The sequence below is a fragment of the Neoarius graeffei genome, chromosome 3, assembly GCF_027579695.1.
Source record: "Neoarius graeffei isolate fNeoGra1 chromosome 3, fNeoGra1.pri, whole genome shotgun sequence".
Lineage (NCBI taxonomy): Eukaryota > Metazoa > Chordata > Actinopteri > Siluriformes > Ariidae > Neoarius > Neoarius graeffei.
This window is the reverse complement of record NC_083571.1, coordinates 114,859,541-114,878,505: the sequence shown is the minus strand read 5'-3', so window position 1 is coordinate 114,878,505 and position 18,965 is coordinate 114,859,541. Positions and strand designations below refer to the sequence as shown.

Below are 18,965 nucleotides of genomic sequence, written 5' to 3'. Positions count from 1 at the left end.
TGTTGGATTCCATGAACAATTTCGCAGATTTTCAATATTCGCGAACCCGCTGGCTCAACCGTCTCTTCCGACGCTGGTGGTCGTCCAGATCCTTTTGCCCTGCGCGCGCGCGCACACACACACACACACACACACACACACACACACACACACACACAACCTTCCTCTTTGAGCTTTTTGTGCCGTGTCCAAATCTGCATTGCGTTTGGTGCATTTTTTTTAAGAGAATTCTTTGATAAATGTACGCGGCACAGCATCTTGTTCGACGGTCTTCGAGCGTACTCTAACACACAAAACGCCTTTTCTTTTCCAGTGAATGGCATTTCTGTATCTAAAAAGATAAAAATAAAATTTTGACCTGTTTCCACACACAGTGACTACGTTTACATGCACGTCCAAATCGAGCTGCTGTTGGTAATCGAGCAAAGGGTCCCAGCAGGGGTGCCAGAGAAATCCAATCCTACATGCACAAGTGAAATCGGGCTATTGTGCAAGGTGCATTGTGCACCCGAGCCACACGTGGCGCTACACGCCCCATCGTGTTGGTACACTTCCGGTTGTCGTCATGAAGAAGAGCTATAGTGTTGCCAGATACTGCTGACGTTTTCCAGCCCAAAACATGTTCAAATCCGCTAAAATGCACTTAAAACCCCCAATCTGGCAACACTAGTTCCGTGTTCAAGCTGTTAGGCTTGCTCTAACAGACTATGGCTACAAACTGTCCGGCGCAGACCACTGTTTTGTAAGACAACTTATTTTGCACAATAATATTTTTCTAAAGTCCATTTTTTGCTTACAAAAAAATTTTTTTTTGCTTACAATTTAACTTATGTCTTAATAAACACACAAAAAGTTCAATTGTTTTTTTTTTTTTTTTTTATTGACATTCTTCAGATGTTGGAGATATATACACACACACACACACACACAAATACAATGACTTGTTTATGTACACAATTCACAGCTATGCAACAGCTGTACAGATGTATTTGGTGATACAGTAAGTGAGCTAAATTTTAACAGTGCAAACAATGCCACAAAAAGAAAAGATTCATGCCGTTGTCATGATTCGTTGTCATGCCAACCGAGGCTGTTGTGTTTCCCGCTTGTGGTCTCGTCACTCGTCACTTCCGGAAGTAGCTCGACAACTAGCTCGATAGGGTTTACATGCACAAAATAGCTCGGCAGAAATCGCATAATCTAGGTCGTGTAGCTCGATTCCGAGAAATCAAGTTCGGTTCAATTTCAGCCGAATTAAGGTGTATACATGGCATTTTGAACTTCGATTTCAGTCGAGCAACGGCAGAAATTCGATTCTCTCTATGTGCATGTAAACGTAGTGACTGTTAAAATTTGAGGTCAATTGAACGAGAATTGGCAAAGTTATTAGATTGTGAAATGATGGCAAATTTTTTGAATCGCCCTGTACAATACAATACGGTGTGTAGCTTATATGTACACAAGTGCTTTACTGGGTGCGTATTTTTCCATACGAACTACATCCAGATGGCAACTGTGACATTTTTCTGTATGTCCTTTGTGAGGAAATCGATGAATTGTTTTGATAAATTTGGGTACGTTTTGTTTGTGAATCTGTCGATGTAATTAAAAGAAAATCACACGTTGGCTTGAAGATATGAAGTTTTCTTGTCGTATTGAAAAACTCGCATTTTTCATACAAAATACATCGCGGATCTGAGTGACACAATTCCCGATATTTCACTCCGATGATGTCGCTCTGATTGTTTTCCTGCTGACTCGATGCGCATTATCAAAATCGTCAATCGGTTCAAAATTATTTTTATGTGCATGTTTTTTTGTGGATGTGTCAGTATAATATAAAGAACATTTATACTGTGGCTTGAAGATATGAAGTTTGTTTTCTCTTGTTAGAAAAATATTTCACTTCACTTCGCTCCCGCGTGAATATACATGTTCCCCACTCGAAGATAAACCTCATGTCTTCGCACCAGTGTGTAATATTCTCTAAATCTTTGTCTTGTCTGTTTACTTCAGTCTGCTGGTTGGTTCGTGTCCTGTAACGAGCTAGGTTACTGAAAATTCAATACATGCCACTAATAAACTTTTACATAATGTTAAGTCTATCCAGTTTATCATGGTTTAAGATATTATTTTGAGGGTCTCTGATAGTGTTACGTTTTATTTAGTATTAACTCAAATTTGCACACAAGCTTTTTAGCACAGATACATACAGTAGTGCTTGAAAGTTTGTGAACCCTTTAGAATTTTCTACATTTCTGCATAAATATGACCTAAAACATATTTTCACACAAGTCCTGAAAGTAGATAAAGAGAACCCAGTTAAACAAATGAGACAAAAATATTATACTTGGTCATTTATTTACTGAGGAAAATGATCCAATATTACATATCTGTGAGTGGCAAAAGTATGTGAACCTTTGCTTTCAGTATCTGGTGTGACCCCCTTGTGCAGCAATAACTGCAACTAAACATTTGCGGTAACTGTTGATCAGTCCTGCACACCGGCCTGGAGGAATTTTAGCCCGTTCCTCCATACAGAACAGCTTCAACTCTGGGATGTTGGTGGGTTTCCTCACATGAACTGCTCGCTTCAGGTCCTTCCACAACATTTCAACTGGATTAAGGTCAGGACTTTGACTTGGCCATTCCAAAACATTAACTTTATTCTTCTTTAACCATTCTTTGGTAGAACGACTTGTGTGCTTAGGGTCGTTGTCTTGCTGCATGACCCACCTTCTCTTGAGATTCAGTTCATGGACAGATGTCCTGACATTTTCCTTCAGAATTCGCTGGTATAATTCAGAATTCATTGTTTCATCAGTGATGGCAAACCGTCCTGGCCCAGATGCAGCAAAACAGGCCCAAACCATGATACTACCACCACCATGTTTCACAGATGGGATAAGGTTCTTATGCTGGAATGCAGTGTTTTCCTTTCTCCAAACATAACGCTTCTCATTTAAACCAAAAAGTTCTATTTTGGTCTCATCCGTCCACAACATTTTTCCAATAGCCTTCTGGCTTGTCCACGTGATCTTTAACAAACTGCAGACGAGCAGCAATGTTCTTTTAGGAGAGCAGTGGCTTTCTCCTTGCAACCCTGCCATGCACACCAGTGTTGTTCAGTGTTCTCCTGATGGTGGACTCATGAACATTAACATTAGCCAATGTGAGAGAGGCCTTCAGTTGCTTAGAAGTTACCCTGGGGTCCTTTGTGACCTCGCCGACTATTACACACCTTGCTCTTGGAGTGATCTTTGTTGGTCGACCACTCCTGGGGAGGGTAACAATGGTCTTGAATTTCCTCCATTTGTACACAATCTCTCTGACTGTGGATTGGTGGAGTCCAAACTCTTTAGAGATGGTTTTGTAACCTTTTCCAGCCTGATGAGCATCAACAACGCTTTTTCTGAGGTCCTCAGAAATCTCCTTTGTTCGTGCCATGATACACTTCCACAAACATGTGTTGTGAAGATCAGACTTTGATAGATCCCTGTTCTTTAAATAAAACAGGGTGCCCACTCACACCTGATCGTCATCCCATTGATTGAAAACACCTGACTCTAATTTCACCTTCAAATTAACTGCTAATCCTCAAGGTTCACATACTTTTGCCACTCACAGATATGTAATATTGGATTATTTTCCTCAATAAATAAATGACCAAGTATAATATTTTTGTCTGATTTGTTTAACTGGGTTCTCTTTATCTACTTTTAGGACTTGTGTGAAAATCTGATGATGTTTTAGGTCGTATTTATGCAGAAATATAGAAAATTCTAAAGGATTCACATATTTTTCAAGCACCACTGTAAAACCATACTGGTCATTATTTCTGTAGTAACTGTGCTGTAAGGTCGAGCTGATTATGTGCACCGGTTCTCAAGTAATGTCTTGGTATTTGGCAGTACTGTGTTAGAATGTGCATTCATTATCCGTCAGCATGTCGTGGTTCTGTTTAGCTGCCACTTTCTCAACAAGAGCTTTGGCAGAACAATTACTCCTGTTTAACACAGCTGGTTAAACATTGGCTCGGTTTGCTTCCAGTTTTGTTTCCGCATGGGTACCAGAGATAGAAAGCACTCTCACTTGTATTTTGACAGCCCTCTGTTGTGTCTCTTTCGTGCTCCCTTTCTTGATGGAATACACACAATGCATTAAGTGTTCAAAAATTTAGAGAGTCTGGTCTTGTTACTGCTTGGTAGTGATGGAAAAGGTTATGTTTCCATTTTTATCTCCGTGTCTGTGCTATCAGAGAAAACATGGCACACTCCCAGGACTAGCTGGACCAGATGGCGTTTTGCTTGGCCTTTAACCTCTGCCAGCTAACAGCCTGGGCTTGTTTTTTTGAGGTAGAAAGGCTGAACTGTTATCAAACCTGATCAAACCTTGTTATTTATCAGTCTAAGAATTTACCAGAAACTTTACCATGTTTGTTATAAGGCCTCGTGAAACAATTTTAGTTTACAGTGTTCTTTTGAAGTTTTATTACCTTTTAATGAAAGAAATACTCAGGATCTTGATCTAGCAAAGTCTGTCACTAACTGATCTCGCTGTAGTCAGCCGTGGTACTAACTGAGGAAGCTGAGTTAATGAAGGCTGTGACATTAAGCTAAGCTACAAAAGGTCATGGCACCAACCGAGACAGACGAGCTTTAAAATTGGCGTATTGTTCTGCCTTTAATTCTGAAGAATTGTCCTGTTTTTGTGACCGTGTTTTATTCCCGATGGTCCTTTGCAGTTCTGTAACCCACAGTATTATGGATGTCTAACTTTTATTAACCTTGTGGGGTCGAGAGCTTCGCTGGCCAAGCTCAGCAGGTTTAGAATGAGTAGGTCATGTATTTATTTAAATATCTTCGAGTTTTTCATCATACAAGCATGATAAACATATTGACACAAACTTTACACTTTCCTATGTGCCCACTGCCAAATAATATTAGTTTTTAAATTACCTAAATTAGATGAAGCATAAAACTCGTCACTTTACTCGGTTACACCAGAGTCGGAGCGCTGAACACCCACTTACGCATTCATAAAAGACTGTTCACATGGTAACGGCATGATAATCACTTTCACGCTTTTGGTTTCAATTGGCTTCTCTTTTGCGGTGGGAACGCCCACCGTAAACAGGATAAAATCTGTCCGATATAGTTTCGGCTATTTGGAGGTAAAACCTGCTACGAGATGGCACACGGGGTTTATGCGCTTCGGATGATTCAGGACAGCGATTCAATTCGGTCTTGAGAACTGTGACACTGATGATGAACAGTGCCTTTTTTTTTCCCTATTTTTTTTAAACTTCGACTCAATCCAGCCAAAGATCAACTCGACTAAGTGTAAATATTTCTGATGAGCAGATCGGTTGATTATGCGTGCACAGGAAAAATAACTGAGCAATATTTTTTCCAGAGTTAAAAATATTTTCCTCAAAATGGTTAGTTTTGCTCTATTTTGAGTTTAGAGAGTAAAGTTTGGAGTGGGAGCAAAATTAGAGTAATTGTGTAACAGAGTGGGTTGTGGCCCTGAACTGAGTGAAATAGTCCAAGAGTTAATTACAAGACACTGAATAAAGTCAAATACCAGATAAATGAAGGTGTTGTAAAAAGCAGTTTTGAAACTGTGTTGGAATGTGTGTAAGAACATGACCTTACCCATTGGGACTTGACCTGATGGGATTAAGAGATGGCAGTGGGAGGGGTTTTCACTCTTCTCTTTGAATGGAATGGACATTTTTCCCCTTCTCATTGAATACCCCTCCCACTGCCAACCCTTTATCCCAAAACAAATAGGACATAATTTTTTTTGATGGCCAGTTAATTGCAGATTTAAGTTTCTGTGCTTGATACATTCAGACTGAACTCGGACTGAACAGAATCACCTCAAGTGACCAAAATGGTTCGTCACAATGGGTAAGGTCATGTTTGTTTGTTTTCCCCACACATTCCAACACAGTTCTAAAACTGCTTTTTACATGCATCTTTTTTTTTTTTTAAAGTACATTCATGATATACAGACTATGGACCCTTTTCAGTCACATGACCTTCGTAAACGTGACCGCCATTTTGGACATGTAGTGGACTTCGGCTCGAATCAGTTTGAATGCGAGGAAGGCGAAAAACAGAAAAAGGAGCGAGATGCAGAAAACACCTTCACTATCCAGCGACGTAGGGCATTTACAGGGCGAGCAGAGGGAGAGGTATTTGCAAAAATTGAGGTTAGCAGGCTTAGAGAACGACGTTTACCTGCTTCCACCAGGATTGTTCACTGACGTACGGAAGTACACGAAGCCCTCGTCTTTACCTGACTTCGGCCCACATGATCTGTATACCTATGTCATTAAAAACCCATCGCCATACACACACACGCCAACGTCCGAGGTTCCCGAGCGCGCTCCGGCTTGCTCCCGGAGTGCTCCGGCCGAGGTTCAGGAGGGTGCTCCGGCTTGCTCCCGGAGTGCTCCGGCCGAGGTTCAGGAGGGCGCGCCGGCTTGCTCCGGAGCAAGCCGGCGCGCGCTGCTTAATTTGAGGGGAACCTCGGCCGGAGCACTCCGGGAGCAAGCCGGCGCGCGCTGCTTAATTTGAGGGAGAACAAGCCGGCGTGTGCTCCGGAACCTCGGACGTCGGCTCCGGCAGCTATTTACACTGGATCCGGTGTAAATAGCTGCCGGATCATAATTACAGTAAACTAGTAAATACAGTAAAGGAAAAACTTGAGACTGAAAGGTTTTAACAGTCATCCAAATGACTGAACGTAAACATTGCTACAGTAACATACCAGCTACTATGTTGTTGACATTAGCTAGTCAACAATAGCTACTACAGAAGAACAAAGAGGTTACAATGGGTTATTTTAACCTATTTGGTTACACACTCGCCGCCACAGAATGTTAACAGCAATGTAATGCCTTTTCTGGCTAATTTTATTCGTCTTACCTCCAACAAAGTGGTCACTACACAAGCGCTGGTATGCCGAGGGCTGCCAATCTGTTAATGGCCGCTATCCATCTTCTCCGTCGGGATCTGATAAAATGATAACCCTTGCCTTGTTTGTTGATGGTTACTACATCCAGGTGCACAACAATATAGTGGCATGATGGAAGTCTTGCTGAAAGTAAAAACTTTCTTTGCTGCCGTTCCTCAATGTTGGCTGTGGTAAACTACTGGTAGTACACGTCCAAAATGGCGGCCGCGTTTGTCGTGACGTCACGTGAAAAGGGTCCATAGAGATATTATTGTCGCTGAACTTGTGCTGAATACAAAGTCATAGGAGTTTGAAAATACTGCTTAGATTTGTTGATGTTGATGACAAAATCGGAGCATGCTGAAATCGTTAGAGGGCCAGAAAATACCCTCAGGCCCCAGAGGGTCAAAGACCCAAACTAGGCAGTACATCAAAAATAACTGAACCAAACCAAGCGCTTGTTGAAGGACTGTTGATCCTGTATTCAACTATCAAACACCTGGATCGTGTTTGTTTTCAGACCAGAATCCTTGCAACTGAATAATGGAATTTTTCACACCGATTTTCTCCCTAATTTAAACAGGCCAGTTCCCACCCAGTGGACAGATCTCCCTGATCACACAACAGCCACTAACCAGGGAGTGCCAGGGTTAGGCATGAACTGATTAGGTGGTGTAACGCAATCTGAGGAAAGTGCTTTCCGCCCAATTCCGTATCCATGAGCTCACAGATGCCCCTGATTGGCTAGCGTTACTGTAATTGATGGGGGGGGGAGAGAGTGTGTGTGTGTGTGTGTATATACCACCCCTCCTTGAGAGCACCAATTTTGTTCTCTTGAGCGCCTGGCCATGGACAGCTCTGGCATCATTAGGATTCGAACTAGTGATCTTCGGATGAACACTTTTTTTTCTTCTTCTTCTTTTCTTCTTCTTCTTCTTCTCTGTTGCACCACTTGGGAGTTTCATGTTTGCCTGCACAACACTATATTCCACCAACGTGGCTTGGTCAAGGATTTTCTTTCAGGTGCAGCATTTGTAAATAATGTGTTACTGTTGGAATCTACAGTATTTCTCAGCATTGGTGAGTTATTTATGGTTCAGGACCTAATGACTTGTGTTTGACTTTTTTTTATTTTTTTTTTTTTTTTTAGGTTTTAGTGGATTATGATCCAAATTTGTTATGGTTTTGATTAACAATTGATTAATCATTATAACCCCCGCTCTTGGGGGGGGGGGCTATACTGGTTTACCTCTCTGTCCATATCTCCATCCGTCTGAAACACCCTTTTTCTCAGCAACCACAAATCATAGCGACTTGGTACCAAACTTCAGCTTGGGGTTCTATACCGTGTATACCAGAGGTGGGACAAAGTCACTAATGTGCAAGTCACAAGTAAGTCTCAAGTCCTACCACTCAAGTCCGAGTCAAGTCACAAGTCAAGGCACTTTTGACCAAGTCAAGTCCAAGTCCTACCCAAGCCAAGTTGAGTCCAAGTCCAAGTCTCATTTTTTTCCAAGTCCCTAACAAGTCACCATTTATTCTACAGGCAATCAACACATTTTTGATCACAAATGTATTACCTCTCCACACTGCAGTGTATGTCCTCCTTTGCCAGTCACCTTGGATAAAAATGTCTGCTAAATGTAATGTAATGTCAATGATTCATAGAGGCAGCACAAGTAACTACAGTACACCCATTCTTTTCCATTTTAAAATGTTTTAGAGCTTGTGCCCCAAGACAATCAAAGAATCTCAGAGGAGACAATGATTAGTTAGTTAACGTTAGTAAAGCATCCTAAATTTTCAGTGAGTTTAGTTTGAGTGAGTCAGTGTACATCTGAGGCTAAGGGTGTGAGAATGAGTGAAAGTATGACCATTTCCTTACATTTTTTATTGGAAAATTAGTGAGAAATTAAAACAAAATTCTAAACAAAACTAGCACTGGTACTGTGTAACAAAAATCATTTTCTTTTCATTTCATTCATGTCATTTTTCACATAAAAATGCTTTTCATGTGCATTTTAAGACATGAAACTCAAAGTCCAAGCTAACAGATGATCTGTGTACTTTTAGAATCAAAGAATGGTTTTCCTTCTGAAGTTAGGCACTGTCCCAACATACAACATGACATGCCTTTAACGCAATACAACGTGACTTGAGTACGTTTGTGTGTGTGAGAGAGACCAACTAACTGACAAAAAATTCCGGAAATATCTGTTCTCCACTACTGAGAGAGGGATGTTGCATCCAATGACCAAATCTGTTAGTATTGAATTTGTGATGGCTTTTTGTTGTGGGTGGGTAGCATTGTACTGTGTATCTTTTGCAGTAAGGAATCCAGAAATGGACGGCTGCTCTGTCTCACTTGGGATGATCTTGTTCTTCAGATATTCTGCAAATCTAAACAAGAAAAAAAAAAGTAAAATTAGTAGGCCTACTTGTTTTCTGTTTTTAATCATGTAGACATTAACATGTTTTTATCATTTTCAATATCAAAGTCTGAGTTCATTTAATCTGAACATATTTGTTTATACACAGTATAATGTTTAATACAAGCCAGCCAGGATGTTCCCTTAAGCAGTTTAGCTAGACCACAATGCATTCACTAAACACTCGCTAAAATACCGGTAGCCTCAGTAAACACAGAACGTTGTGACGATGTAGCCAGAATCAGAGTCCTCTAGGGCTCTGGCCAGAATGTGAGAATGAAGCCCTGGCAACATTCTAGAGAGCCGTATAATAAAGTAGAATAAACAGTTGTTGTGAATTTCAGAATGTTCAGCGGAATCCTCCAGATCCAAGTTGCGTGCTTTTGGCGAATTTGGTTTCTCGCCAGAGACTAATAAATGCACTGGTAAAGCCATGCTACAGTATGGAGAGGCATTGTGTGCCCTGTCATTTGGGTAAGACTGTGGGATAATGCTTCGCGTCGGAGTAGGCTACACTCCAATCTGTCGGGATGTACTGCGCTATAAAACGTCAGCTGAGCTTACATTTTACATACTGTAGCCCAAATGGCCCATTATTCACATTGCCTACATGACACCAGAGAGAGGAAGAGAATAGAATTGAATGTCTCTGACACGTAATCCCAGCACTAATAACACACATGGCACAGCGTCCACGACTTGGTGCAGTACGTAGCAAACAGTTAAACGCCTGGTTTAACTTGCATTGCTAGTCATCTCGTCTCAGTGGTTTAAATGCCTTTCATGACAAGCACTGACTTTCCCACTGCAAAGAGCGAACTTCTGTTTTACATACTTAGTTTGCAGCCTGGGTAACTGTTTATTTGATTCACGTTTTATCCTTTGCTGTCCGGTTCTTATCATAAGTCTGTGTCGTTCTGACCAGAGCCTTTATAACAATCTTGTAAATGTTCTCTGCTCTGACCAAATCACCACCTTCTGGCTATGCCTTCCCAATGTGTGTTAACTGGTAGCCTAGCCCACATAATCTAACACTAGACTGAACACAATAGCAATCCAATAAAAAAATCTACTTCACTATTTTATATTCAGCAAAGCAAAACAAATCCTTGACAGCGTTAATACATTAACACATTCCACTTCTAGCCACCAACTAGCCTGTACAGATTCTTACTAGCTGTAGCCTAGCTTTGTTACTTACTTTTCCTTATGCAGCCTCAGGTGACGAACGAAGTTTGATGTGGTTGACTGGCTGTCCGAAATTGTGGCTCCACATGCTCTGCACGTAGCAATGCGTTTGCCATCTGTATTGGAGTATTCTTTAAATCCAAAGGAAATTACGCGGGGAATCATGTTTTTATCCGTCCGTTCATCATTCAGCGTCATCAATGTTCAGCGTCCTCGTTGCCCATCACCGTTTGGTTTTTCATTTGAACCAGTTGAAGTGCTTGAGTGACACCTAGTGCTAGTGGATTGAGCTGCCGTAGCCTAGGACAAGGAGCTACACCGCATTCAAATAATGAGTGTACTTGGATTCAAAATCGAGGGTGGGGAAAAAAAGAATATTTATACCTGATACGCCAAGTCATTGCAAGCTAAAACTGTCAAGTCCAAGTCAAGTCTCGAGTCAACAGCGTGCAAGTCCGAGTCGAGTTGCAAGTCATTCCTCATCTAGGGATTTCAAGTCTCAAGTCATCAAAATGGTGACTCGAGTCTGACTCGAGTCCAAGTCACATGACTCGAGTCCACATGTCTGGTGTATACCATTTTCAGGTCTGTCGCACATCAACTTCCTGTTTACCGACTAAATCTATTTACAAACCCTATCGTGTGGATTTACAAAATTTTCATCACACTTTTCTCAGCAACTACAAATCACAACTGCTTGATATTTGGTACCGAGTTTCAGCTTGGGGTTCTATACCATCTTTACGGTTTTCAGGTCTGTTGCACATCGACTTCCTGTTTACCGACTGAATGTGTTTGAAACACACGGTGGATTTTGATGCAATTTCAAGAAGCAAAATGCTGTTTCAGAATGACTGTTTACCAGGATGCTGTTTGAAATGCCTGACGAGAACGCTGCTCTTTCCTTACTTGTTTCAGGGTTCATTATTTGTTGAAGTCAACATTCATAATAAGAGTCCTATTCTTTCGATTGCTTGCATTCTGATATAAGCGAGAGCGGGGGGGTGTATGTAAGTGAGTAGTAGCTTATAGTTGATTTTGTTCAGTCTGTTTAATCTGGGGGAAAAAAAATAATGCACATCAGAATCATGCGCTCATGCATTAATATGTGTACAGAAGAACTAGGGCTGTTTCATAGATCAGTCCCATACAGTTAAAGAGCTTGCATTGTCGTATTTATATAGGCTTTCCTGTATTTATTTCGCATTATCTCATCGACTCGGATATAACATTGTAATGAAATTGAGCGAGGAAATCCCTGAGCGACTCAAATGGATGCTCTGATCTTGAGTGTTTCACTGAAGGAAATGTCTGAGCTTTTTGACAAGCTAAAGTTTTATAAGTGATGCTAATAACTTGCCGGCATAGTAATTACCTCAACAAGGATATCAAGTCCTCAGTATTTCAGTGTTATTGTACTGTATTATGGGATTAGAGTAGCTAATAAATAGGTCCTTTAATTTTATGGCCAATTTTTTAGCTTGGTAACATGAATGATGAGAGATTAATGTGACTCTAAAACTGTAACTGGACTCGTATCTCTCTCATGTCTGTCACTCATCTGCTCGGGACACTCAGCATGGTATGAATAATGAGCTCAGGAGTCCATATGGCTCCCGTACCACCCAACAGGGTAGCAGGCTCAGCGGCCGTGTCACAAGCTGCTTTGGCAGTGTTCGAAATACCCGTCTGCATTTTGCAGAATGAAAAAATCAGGCTCGGGATACAATGGTTCTCAATTTAGCAAATTAGCGGCGCTGTAAATAAACTGAAACCTGCGCCGCGTGAACCTGACGGCGTTTTCAAGGTCAAAGTTGAGCAATATTTACGTATTACCGACGAAAGGCGACGACAACCAAATAAGGGCAGTTGCCATTTTCCGATGTAAGATTTCGTCACTTTTAATACCCACCGGGAGGACCCGACAACTACCTCAGCAGTTTCCGCCATGCATCTCCCAGAATTCAATGCGGCACAACAAACATGGTTCCCAAGAAGAGGATTGTTTCTTCGGGGCAAGAGTCCAACAAAAACGCCAAGAAAACAAGGATGATTTTGTCGTATCTCGGCAAAACCGGCAGCCAGCGTGACTCCAACAACAGCAGCGACAGATCGCGCGTCCGCGAGGGGGACAAAAATGAAGACGGTCGCTGCTGACTAGTTCTTATCTTGCATACATATATATTGGTAAATCGTATAGGTTTGTATATATTGTATTGTTGAATCATGCAAAATTGTACTGATTTTATATCCCTTCTGAAGACGGCAACGGTATTTTACCTTTTATTCATAGATACTTTTGAATATTTTTTCTCATACCAAGCTACACTAATGCATGTTTTGTGTACATGTTCTGTTTTTTTTTTTTTTTACTAGAGCTGTCTTGCCTGTGGTGCAGACTAGCACAAAGTAAAACAGTTGCCCTGTAAGACAAAGCTCATAGGTTCAGTTCTGTAGCTCTCAGTAGTTCTGTAGCTCTCAGTTCTGCCATGATTAGTTTGTACCCAGTTCTCTGTTAGTTTAAGCCTAGGTCACAACCGGACGTACGATTTTTTGGCCATGGGATTTTTGACGTTTCCCAAGTCTCTGTGGTTTTTTTTTTCATGGAGAAAGTCGCACGTTGGCCGTAAGTTTGTCTTGCAACCTGAAAAAAACGTAAGCGCCCGTAGAGTTTGTTTGACATGACAAAGAACCTCTGCGGCCAGTCTACGGCTTGAAAATCAGCACATCACACGTGCGCCCTCCGTGCGTTTCACACGCGCCGTCCGTGCGTTTCTTGCGTTTTTTGCACGTAGACCGGCCGTAGGAGCACGTACGGCCGGTTGTGACCGAGGCTTTAGAGCAGTGAAGCCCCTGCAGTAGTTCTCCGTTCAGTTCATGACCTCGCACTTTAGAAGCCAGGCAAACACCATGAACCCAAACGTCTTTCCATTTGCCAGTTGGGTTTTATTCCATAATGGCATCAAATCTTTGCATCATCGTAAGATGTAACAGAGTGTAGAACTGAAACCTTGCTTTCAATTTAAAACTACAGGTTGCAGATGCAAACACTGAATGAAGTACATTCTGGGTAACAATCTATTGTTCAAGCGAGAAACTTAATCTTGACAAAATGTAACATGACGTGTAACATGAAAATGAATGTTTTGTTTCTTGAACAGTTGTGTTCTATTTTTTACTGTGGTGATCCCTTTATTAGTATGTTGTGTGGAAGGGTAATGTGTGGGTGTGATAACTAGTACATTTATGAATTAGTTGGTATACTTCAAGTTGTAGTAGCCCGTAGTGTCAGGGCGAGGGGGATGAAAGACCTGTGGAGGGATCATGGAACGATAACTTTGCTGCAGAGAAGGATCTGTGAAGACTGAAATTAAAAATAGAGTGAGAGAATAAAGAATTACAGTAATGCTACGAGTTGTAAAGCTAGATGTAAATATAGGCATTATTAGGTTGAGAAGGGTGCAGTATGGAGGCTTGTGTATTTGCAGAAAATATTTCCAAATTGCAGAACAAAATTTTGACATTCTGTAATATTGCAGAACACTGGAAAAAAGTATTTCGACCACTGTTTGGACAGACTAAATCACTCACTCCCTCACTCCAAGTTGTTTAAAGTCGGATTTTGGTAACGGCTGCATGGGGGGGGGGATCAGTATGAGATCCTGAGCTTAATTTCAAGCAAGCAGTAGGTGAATGAACGTCTAACGTGTGTTCAGGAGCAACAGCCACTTTTACAGGGTTCCCCCGGACACAGAATGACACCGCGTTTTACATCATACTGTTAGTTAGACCAGGACTATTTCTGTTCTAGCTATTGAAAAGACCAGGGGTTAGTCAAGTTTTTCTCAGGCTTTTTTTTAAACGGGAGGTTGGAGGTGAAATCTAATTTCACAAAGTAATATTAATCACCCACACACATTCAAAATTTGACATCTTTATTGATTTTTTTTCACTGTGCTCTTTAAATTTAATGTACTTCACTTCAGTTTCTGTCTTATTTTTAAGTTTATCAACAACACCCATATTGTCTCAGGAAACTGAGGTGTGTGTCAATCGACTAGTAAAGTTTATCATCAGTTCAATAAAATCATTTCTCACTGACAGATCTCGCTTTTAGGACTACAAAGACACAAATTCTAAGCTAAATTGTTAAATTACATCATTTCAAAATCCCAGATTACATCCAAATTAGTTGTTTTCTATTAATCTCTTATTTTTTTGAGGGTGAGATAGCCCCCAGGGTATTAGCCCGAGTGATGGGGTTGAACGACGCCACTGCGTTATCCATGAGGACTTGATGCGTCGTCATGCTTGAAATGTAGCTCCCTTCAGTTGCTTGTCGGCTGACAGCACTTTCACTGGAGGTTATTTTATTATTTTTTTTAAAACCGACTCCTGTATTACTGACGCTGTCCGATGTGCTTGGGGATGGTCGGGGCTCTGAGTGCGTCTCCCCCGTGTCTGTTTCAGCCCTTAAATCATCTTCAGTACTTGAACCTCGCTCAAAAAACTTCATCAGTTTAGACTGCACCATTGTTTGGATCACACCAGGCAGATTAAGACGCACTGCGATTGGCCAAAAGCTTGGCGCTCATTTGGTAATGATGTGTAGTCGATTTTTATTGGCCACAAGCCCATGCTCATTGTTTACACTCTGGCTTCCTGCTGTCTCTTCACTGGGGTTGGATTTCGACAAACGGAGGGATTTGTGGAGGGATTTCTAGAAAAGATGACTTATAACGATGACACACATCTATCACTGCGACGACTGCTAGTAATTTTTTCTTTGTCACTGATGGATTCTGTTCGTCAATGACGAGCGTGATGAGCGTCAGTGGGAACCTTGCTTTTAACGATCTGCCTAACATCTATTATGTTTTGTTTTTTCTTTGTTCTAGATTGGACATTGCATTCAAGACAAGCTAGATGACCAACAGACCATGAGCAGCTGGAAAGCATATTATAGCAGCCATTACAAGATTATGCTGAGTGGAAGAATGGCTCTGCCAAGCAAAATGACGAATAACAATTAATACTAGCCATGTCCCCATCTGTGATTTCAATAAGGGGCAATCTGTTCTTGCCACTGTCCAAGGTCTCATGTATATCTTTGGATAGCATTGGAGTCTCGTTACACGTTCTAGAAAAAAGCAGCATTATGTTCGGACTGTATTCTTTTGACAGTGAAGTTTGACTTGATTTGAAGCCTCGGTGAAGATGAGATTTCTGTCTTTGTTTTTCATTTTTTGCCTGTCCACACATGCTTATACACTGTAGATTTGCATAATGGCTGCTGAATCTCCCCAGCAACTTTATATATCGGCTTGGTGTGGCGGAGAGTGACGTTTGGATGATGCAGCGAAACGGAGGCGTTACAGGGAACGGCAGCCAGCCATGGGTGCTCCGGCGGGTTCGACTGACATGGCTCAGTTTCATGCTCTTTTTCATTTTGGTCTTCTTCCCACTCATTGCACATTACTACCTCACCACAATCGATGAGGCAGGAGGTCCAGACAAACGCATTTTTGGCCCACGACCAGGTGGTGAACTGTGTGAGGCGAAGCATGTGCAAGACCTTTGCCGTATACGAGAATCGGTGAGTGAAGAGCTGCTTCAGCTGGAAGCGAAGCGGCAAGAGCTCAACGGTGAAATAGCCCGTCTCAACTTGCGGATTGAAGCCTGTAAGCGTAGCATTGACAGTGCCAAACAGGACTTGTTACAACTCAAAAATGTCATCAGCCAGACAGAACACTCTTATAAGGAACTCATGGCACAAAATCAGCCAAAATTATCTTTGCCTGTTAGACTATTACCAGACAAAGATGATCCTGGGCTCCCTCCTCCGAGGTCTGTACAGGCCTGTCGCCTGCATAGTTGTTTTGATTATGCCAGATGTCCCTTAACATCCGGGTTCCCAGTCTATGTGTACGACACAGGGTCGTATCCTTGGGGAGACTATATTGACCCATTGGTTAAGCAAGCCTTTGCATCTTCTGTTAAAAGCAGTGTTTATGTTACGGATAATCCAAATATTGCGTGTCTTTATGTGGTGCTTGTTGGAGAAATACACGATTCCTCACCCTCTCCATCTGACTTGGAAAAGCAGCTGAAAGCATTGCCATTCTGGAGGTCAGATGGTCATAATCACCTGTTGGTTCATCTGTCTAGGAAGTCGTTAACTCAAAACTTTTTGTACAATGTAAGTACAGGCCGGGCAGCTATAGCACAGTCTACCTTTCTTCAGCGACAGTACAGAGAGGGTTTTGACCTGGTGGTGTCTCCACTGGTCCATGCTCTCTCTGAGCCCAACTTTCTGGAGGTGCCTCCACAGGTTCCAGTGAAGAGGAAGTATCTCTTTACTTTTCAAGGAGAGAAAGTGGAATCTCTAAGGAGTAGCCTGCTGGAAGCACCACCACAGTCCTTTGAGGAAGAAATGGAGGGAGATCCACCGGCGGATTACGACGATCGCATCATTGGAACCCTTAAAGCAGTACAAGACAGTCACCTCGACCAGGTACTTGTGGAATTTACCTGCAAGAACCGACCAAAGCCGAGTCTACCGACTGAATGGGCCCTGTGTGGGGAGCGTGAGGATCGCTTGGAAGTGTTAAAAGCATCTACGTTCGCTTTGGTGATATCTCCAGGCGATGGGCAGCTCATAGCAACTGCAGGGTGCAACATGCGCTTGTTCGAGGCCCTGGAGGTTGGGGCAATCCCTGTGGTTCTTGGCGACCACTCAAAGTTACCTTACCACCATCTTGTACGTTGGAGTGAGGCAGCTATCATGGTGCCCAAGCCTCGAATAACAGAGTTGCATTTTCTGTTGAGGAGCCTGTCCGACAACGATTTACTGGCCATGCGGCGGCAAGGTCGCTTCCTTTGGGAAACGTACTTTTCCACTTGTGAGAGTATCTTCAATACCATTCTTGCCAGTATCCGAACCAGCATTCAAATACCAGCATCGCCCATAAAGGAGGAACCTGCCCAGGAGATTCCCCACAAAGCTGGAAAGATGGCAGGCACAGATGCCAATATGGCTGACAATGGGGACCTGGATCTTGGTCCAGTAGAGACAGAACCCCCTTATGCATCACCTAGGTTTTTGCGGAATTTCACCTACACAGTATCTGATGTCTACCGAACCTGGAATCGTGCTCCTGGGCCTTTCCATCTCTTCCCCCATACGCCATTAGACCCTATTCTACCTTCAGAGGCAAAGTTTCTAGGTTCAGGAACTGGTTTCCGCCCCATCGGTGGTGGTTCTGGAGGTTCTGGAAAAGAGTTTCAGGCTGCCCTGGGTGGAAATGTCCCACGAGAACAGTTCACAGTGGTCATGCTGACGTATGAACGAGAGGAGGTACTTATGAACTCTCTGGAGAGGCTAAATGGCCTTCCCTATCTCAACAAGGTGGTGGTAGTCTGGAATTCCCCAAAACCGCCCTCAGATGACCTCCTGTGGCCGGACATTGGGCTGCCTATTGTGGTAAGTTTTGTTTTATCTTGATTACACAAAAGTGTTGGTCAGCATGTTTTAAAGCCTTGAAAGTATGACCTTGATTGTTGTATTCCTGAGGTGATAAAATGATAGAAACTTCTGTATTTATTTACTTTTGTTTGTTTGTTTTTTTAATCATGTCCTTTAACTCTACAATGTACTTTAAGGTCGTGGAAAGGTGGGGTTTGGAGTTAGAAGCCAGAATGGGCTGACTCATTTTACAGAATGATAGTCTCAAAGTAGCGCAAGGATCCCAAGCCAATATTTTTCAGTATTGCCAGTATGATGTTCCTGGATGTTTCTAGCCTGGCAAGCCAGACTAAATGTGAATATTTAGTCTGGTCTCGGTCGTAGACATTTCCGAAGGGTGTGGGTAGGAACAACCCGTTGTCTTTCAAACTGTCTCTGTGCGTATAGGCCAACACTCTGACCAATCAGCGCAACAGTGACTGTGACGTAGTCAGAGCGACAGAAAGCAGTGGGGGAGGGTAAACAAACAGCATGTGGAGAGGGACACCATCGGAGCGTCGAGTGTTTTGGTGAAGATTCATAGCCTAGTAAACTAGACCCACCCGTCTAGCGGCCAAAAATATTTTTGCCTACGAGCGAAAACGTCCTTCTTGAAAAGGAATGAGCGGAGAGCCTCTTCCTGCTCATGTTTCAACGAAAACAAGTCTAATTCTTCTAAAACTGATTCCAAAGCGGAGTCAAACGAGCGCTGTTCAATAGCCATAGCCATCTTTCCTGTTGTGCTTTCTCCAGCGTCGCGCAGCCTTGTCGTCACTCCTGCAAAAGCCCGCCTAAAGAATCCAAACAAAAACCTTGCGTTGTGATTGGCGGGCACGATTTGATGCCCGGGGTGTGGTGGTGTTATGGTCCGAGGCTAG

At 42.4% G+C, this 18,965-nt stretch overlaps 1 protein-coding gene across 1 annotated transcript in view; it reads left to right on the top strand.

The window, feature by feature from the left end:
* The window catches only part of extl3 (exostosin-like glycosyltransferase 3), a 92,950-nt gene that overhangs the window by 41,052 nt on the left and 32,933 nt on the right, over positions 1-18,965 (top strand). The window contains exon 2 of the mRNA XM_060917943.1: positions 15,482-18,066. Coding sequence (XP_060773926.1) covers positions 15,934-18,066 — 2,133 coding nt within the window. The 5' untranslated portion in view covers positions 15,482-15,933. The remainder of the gene's footprint in view (positions 1-15,481; positions 18,067-18,965) is intronic.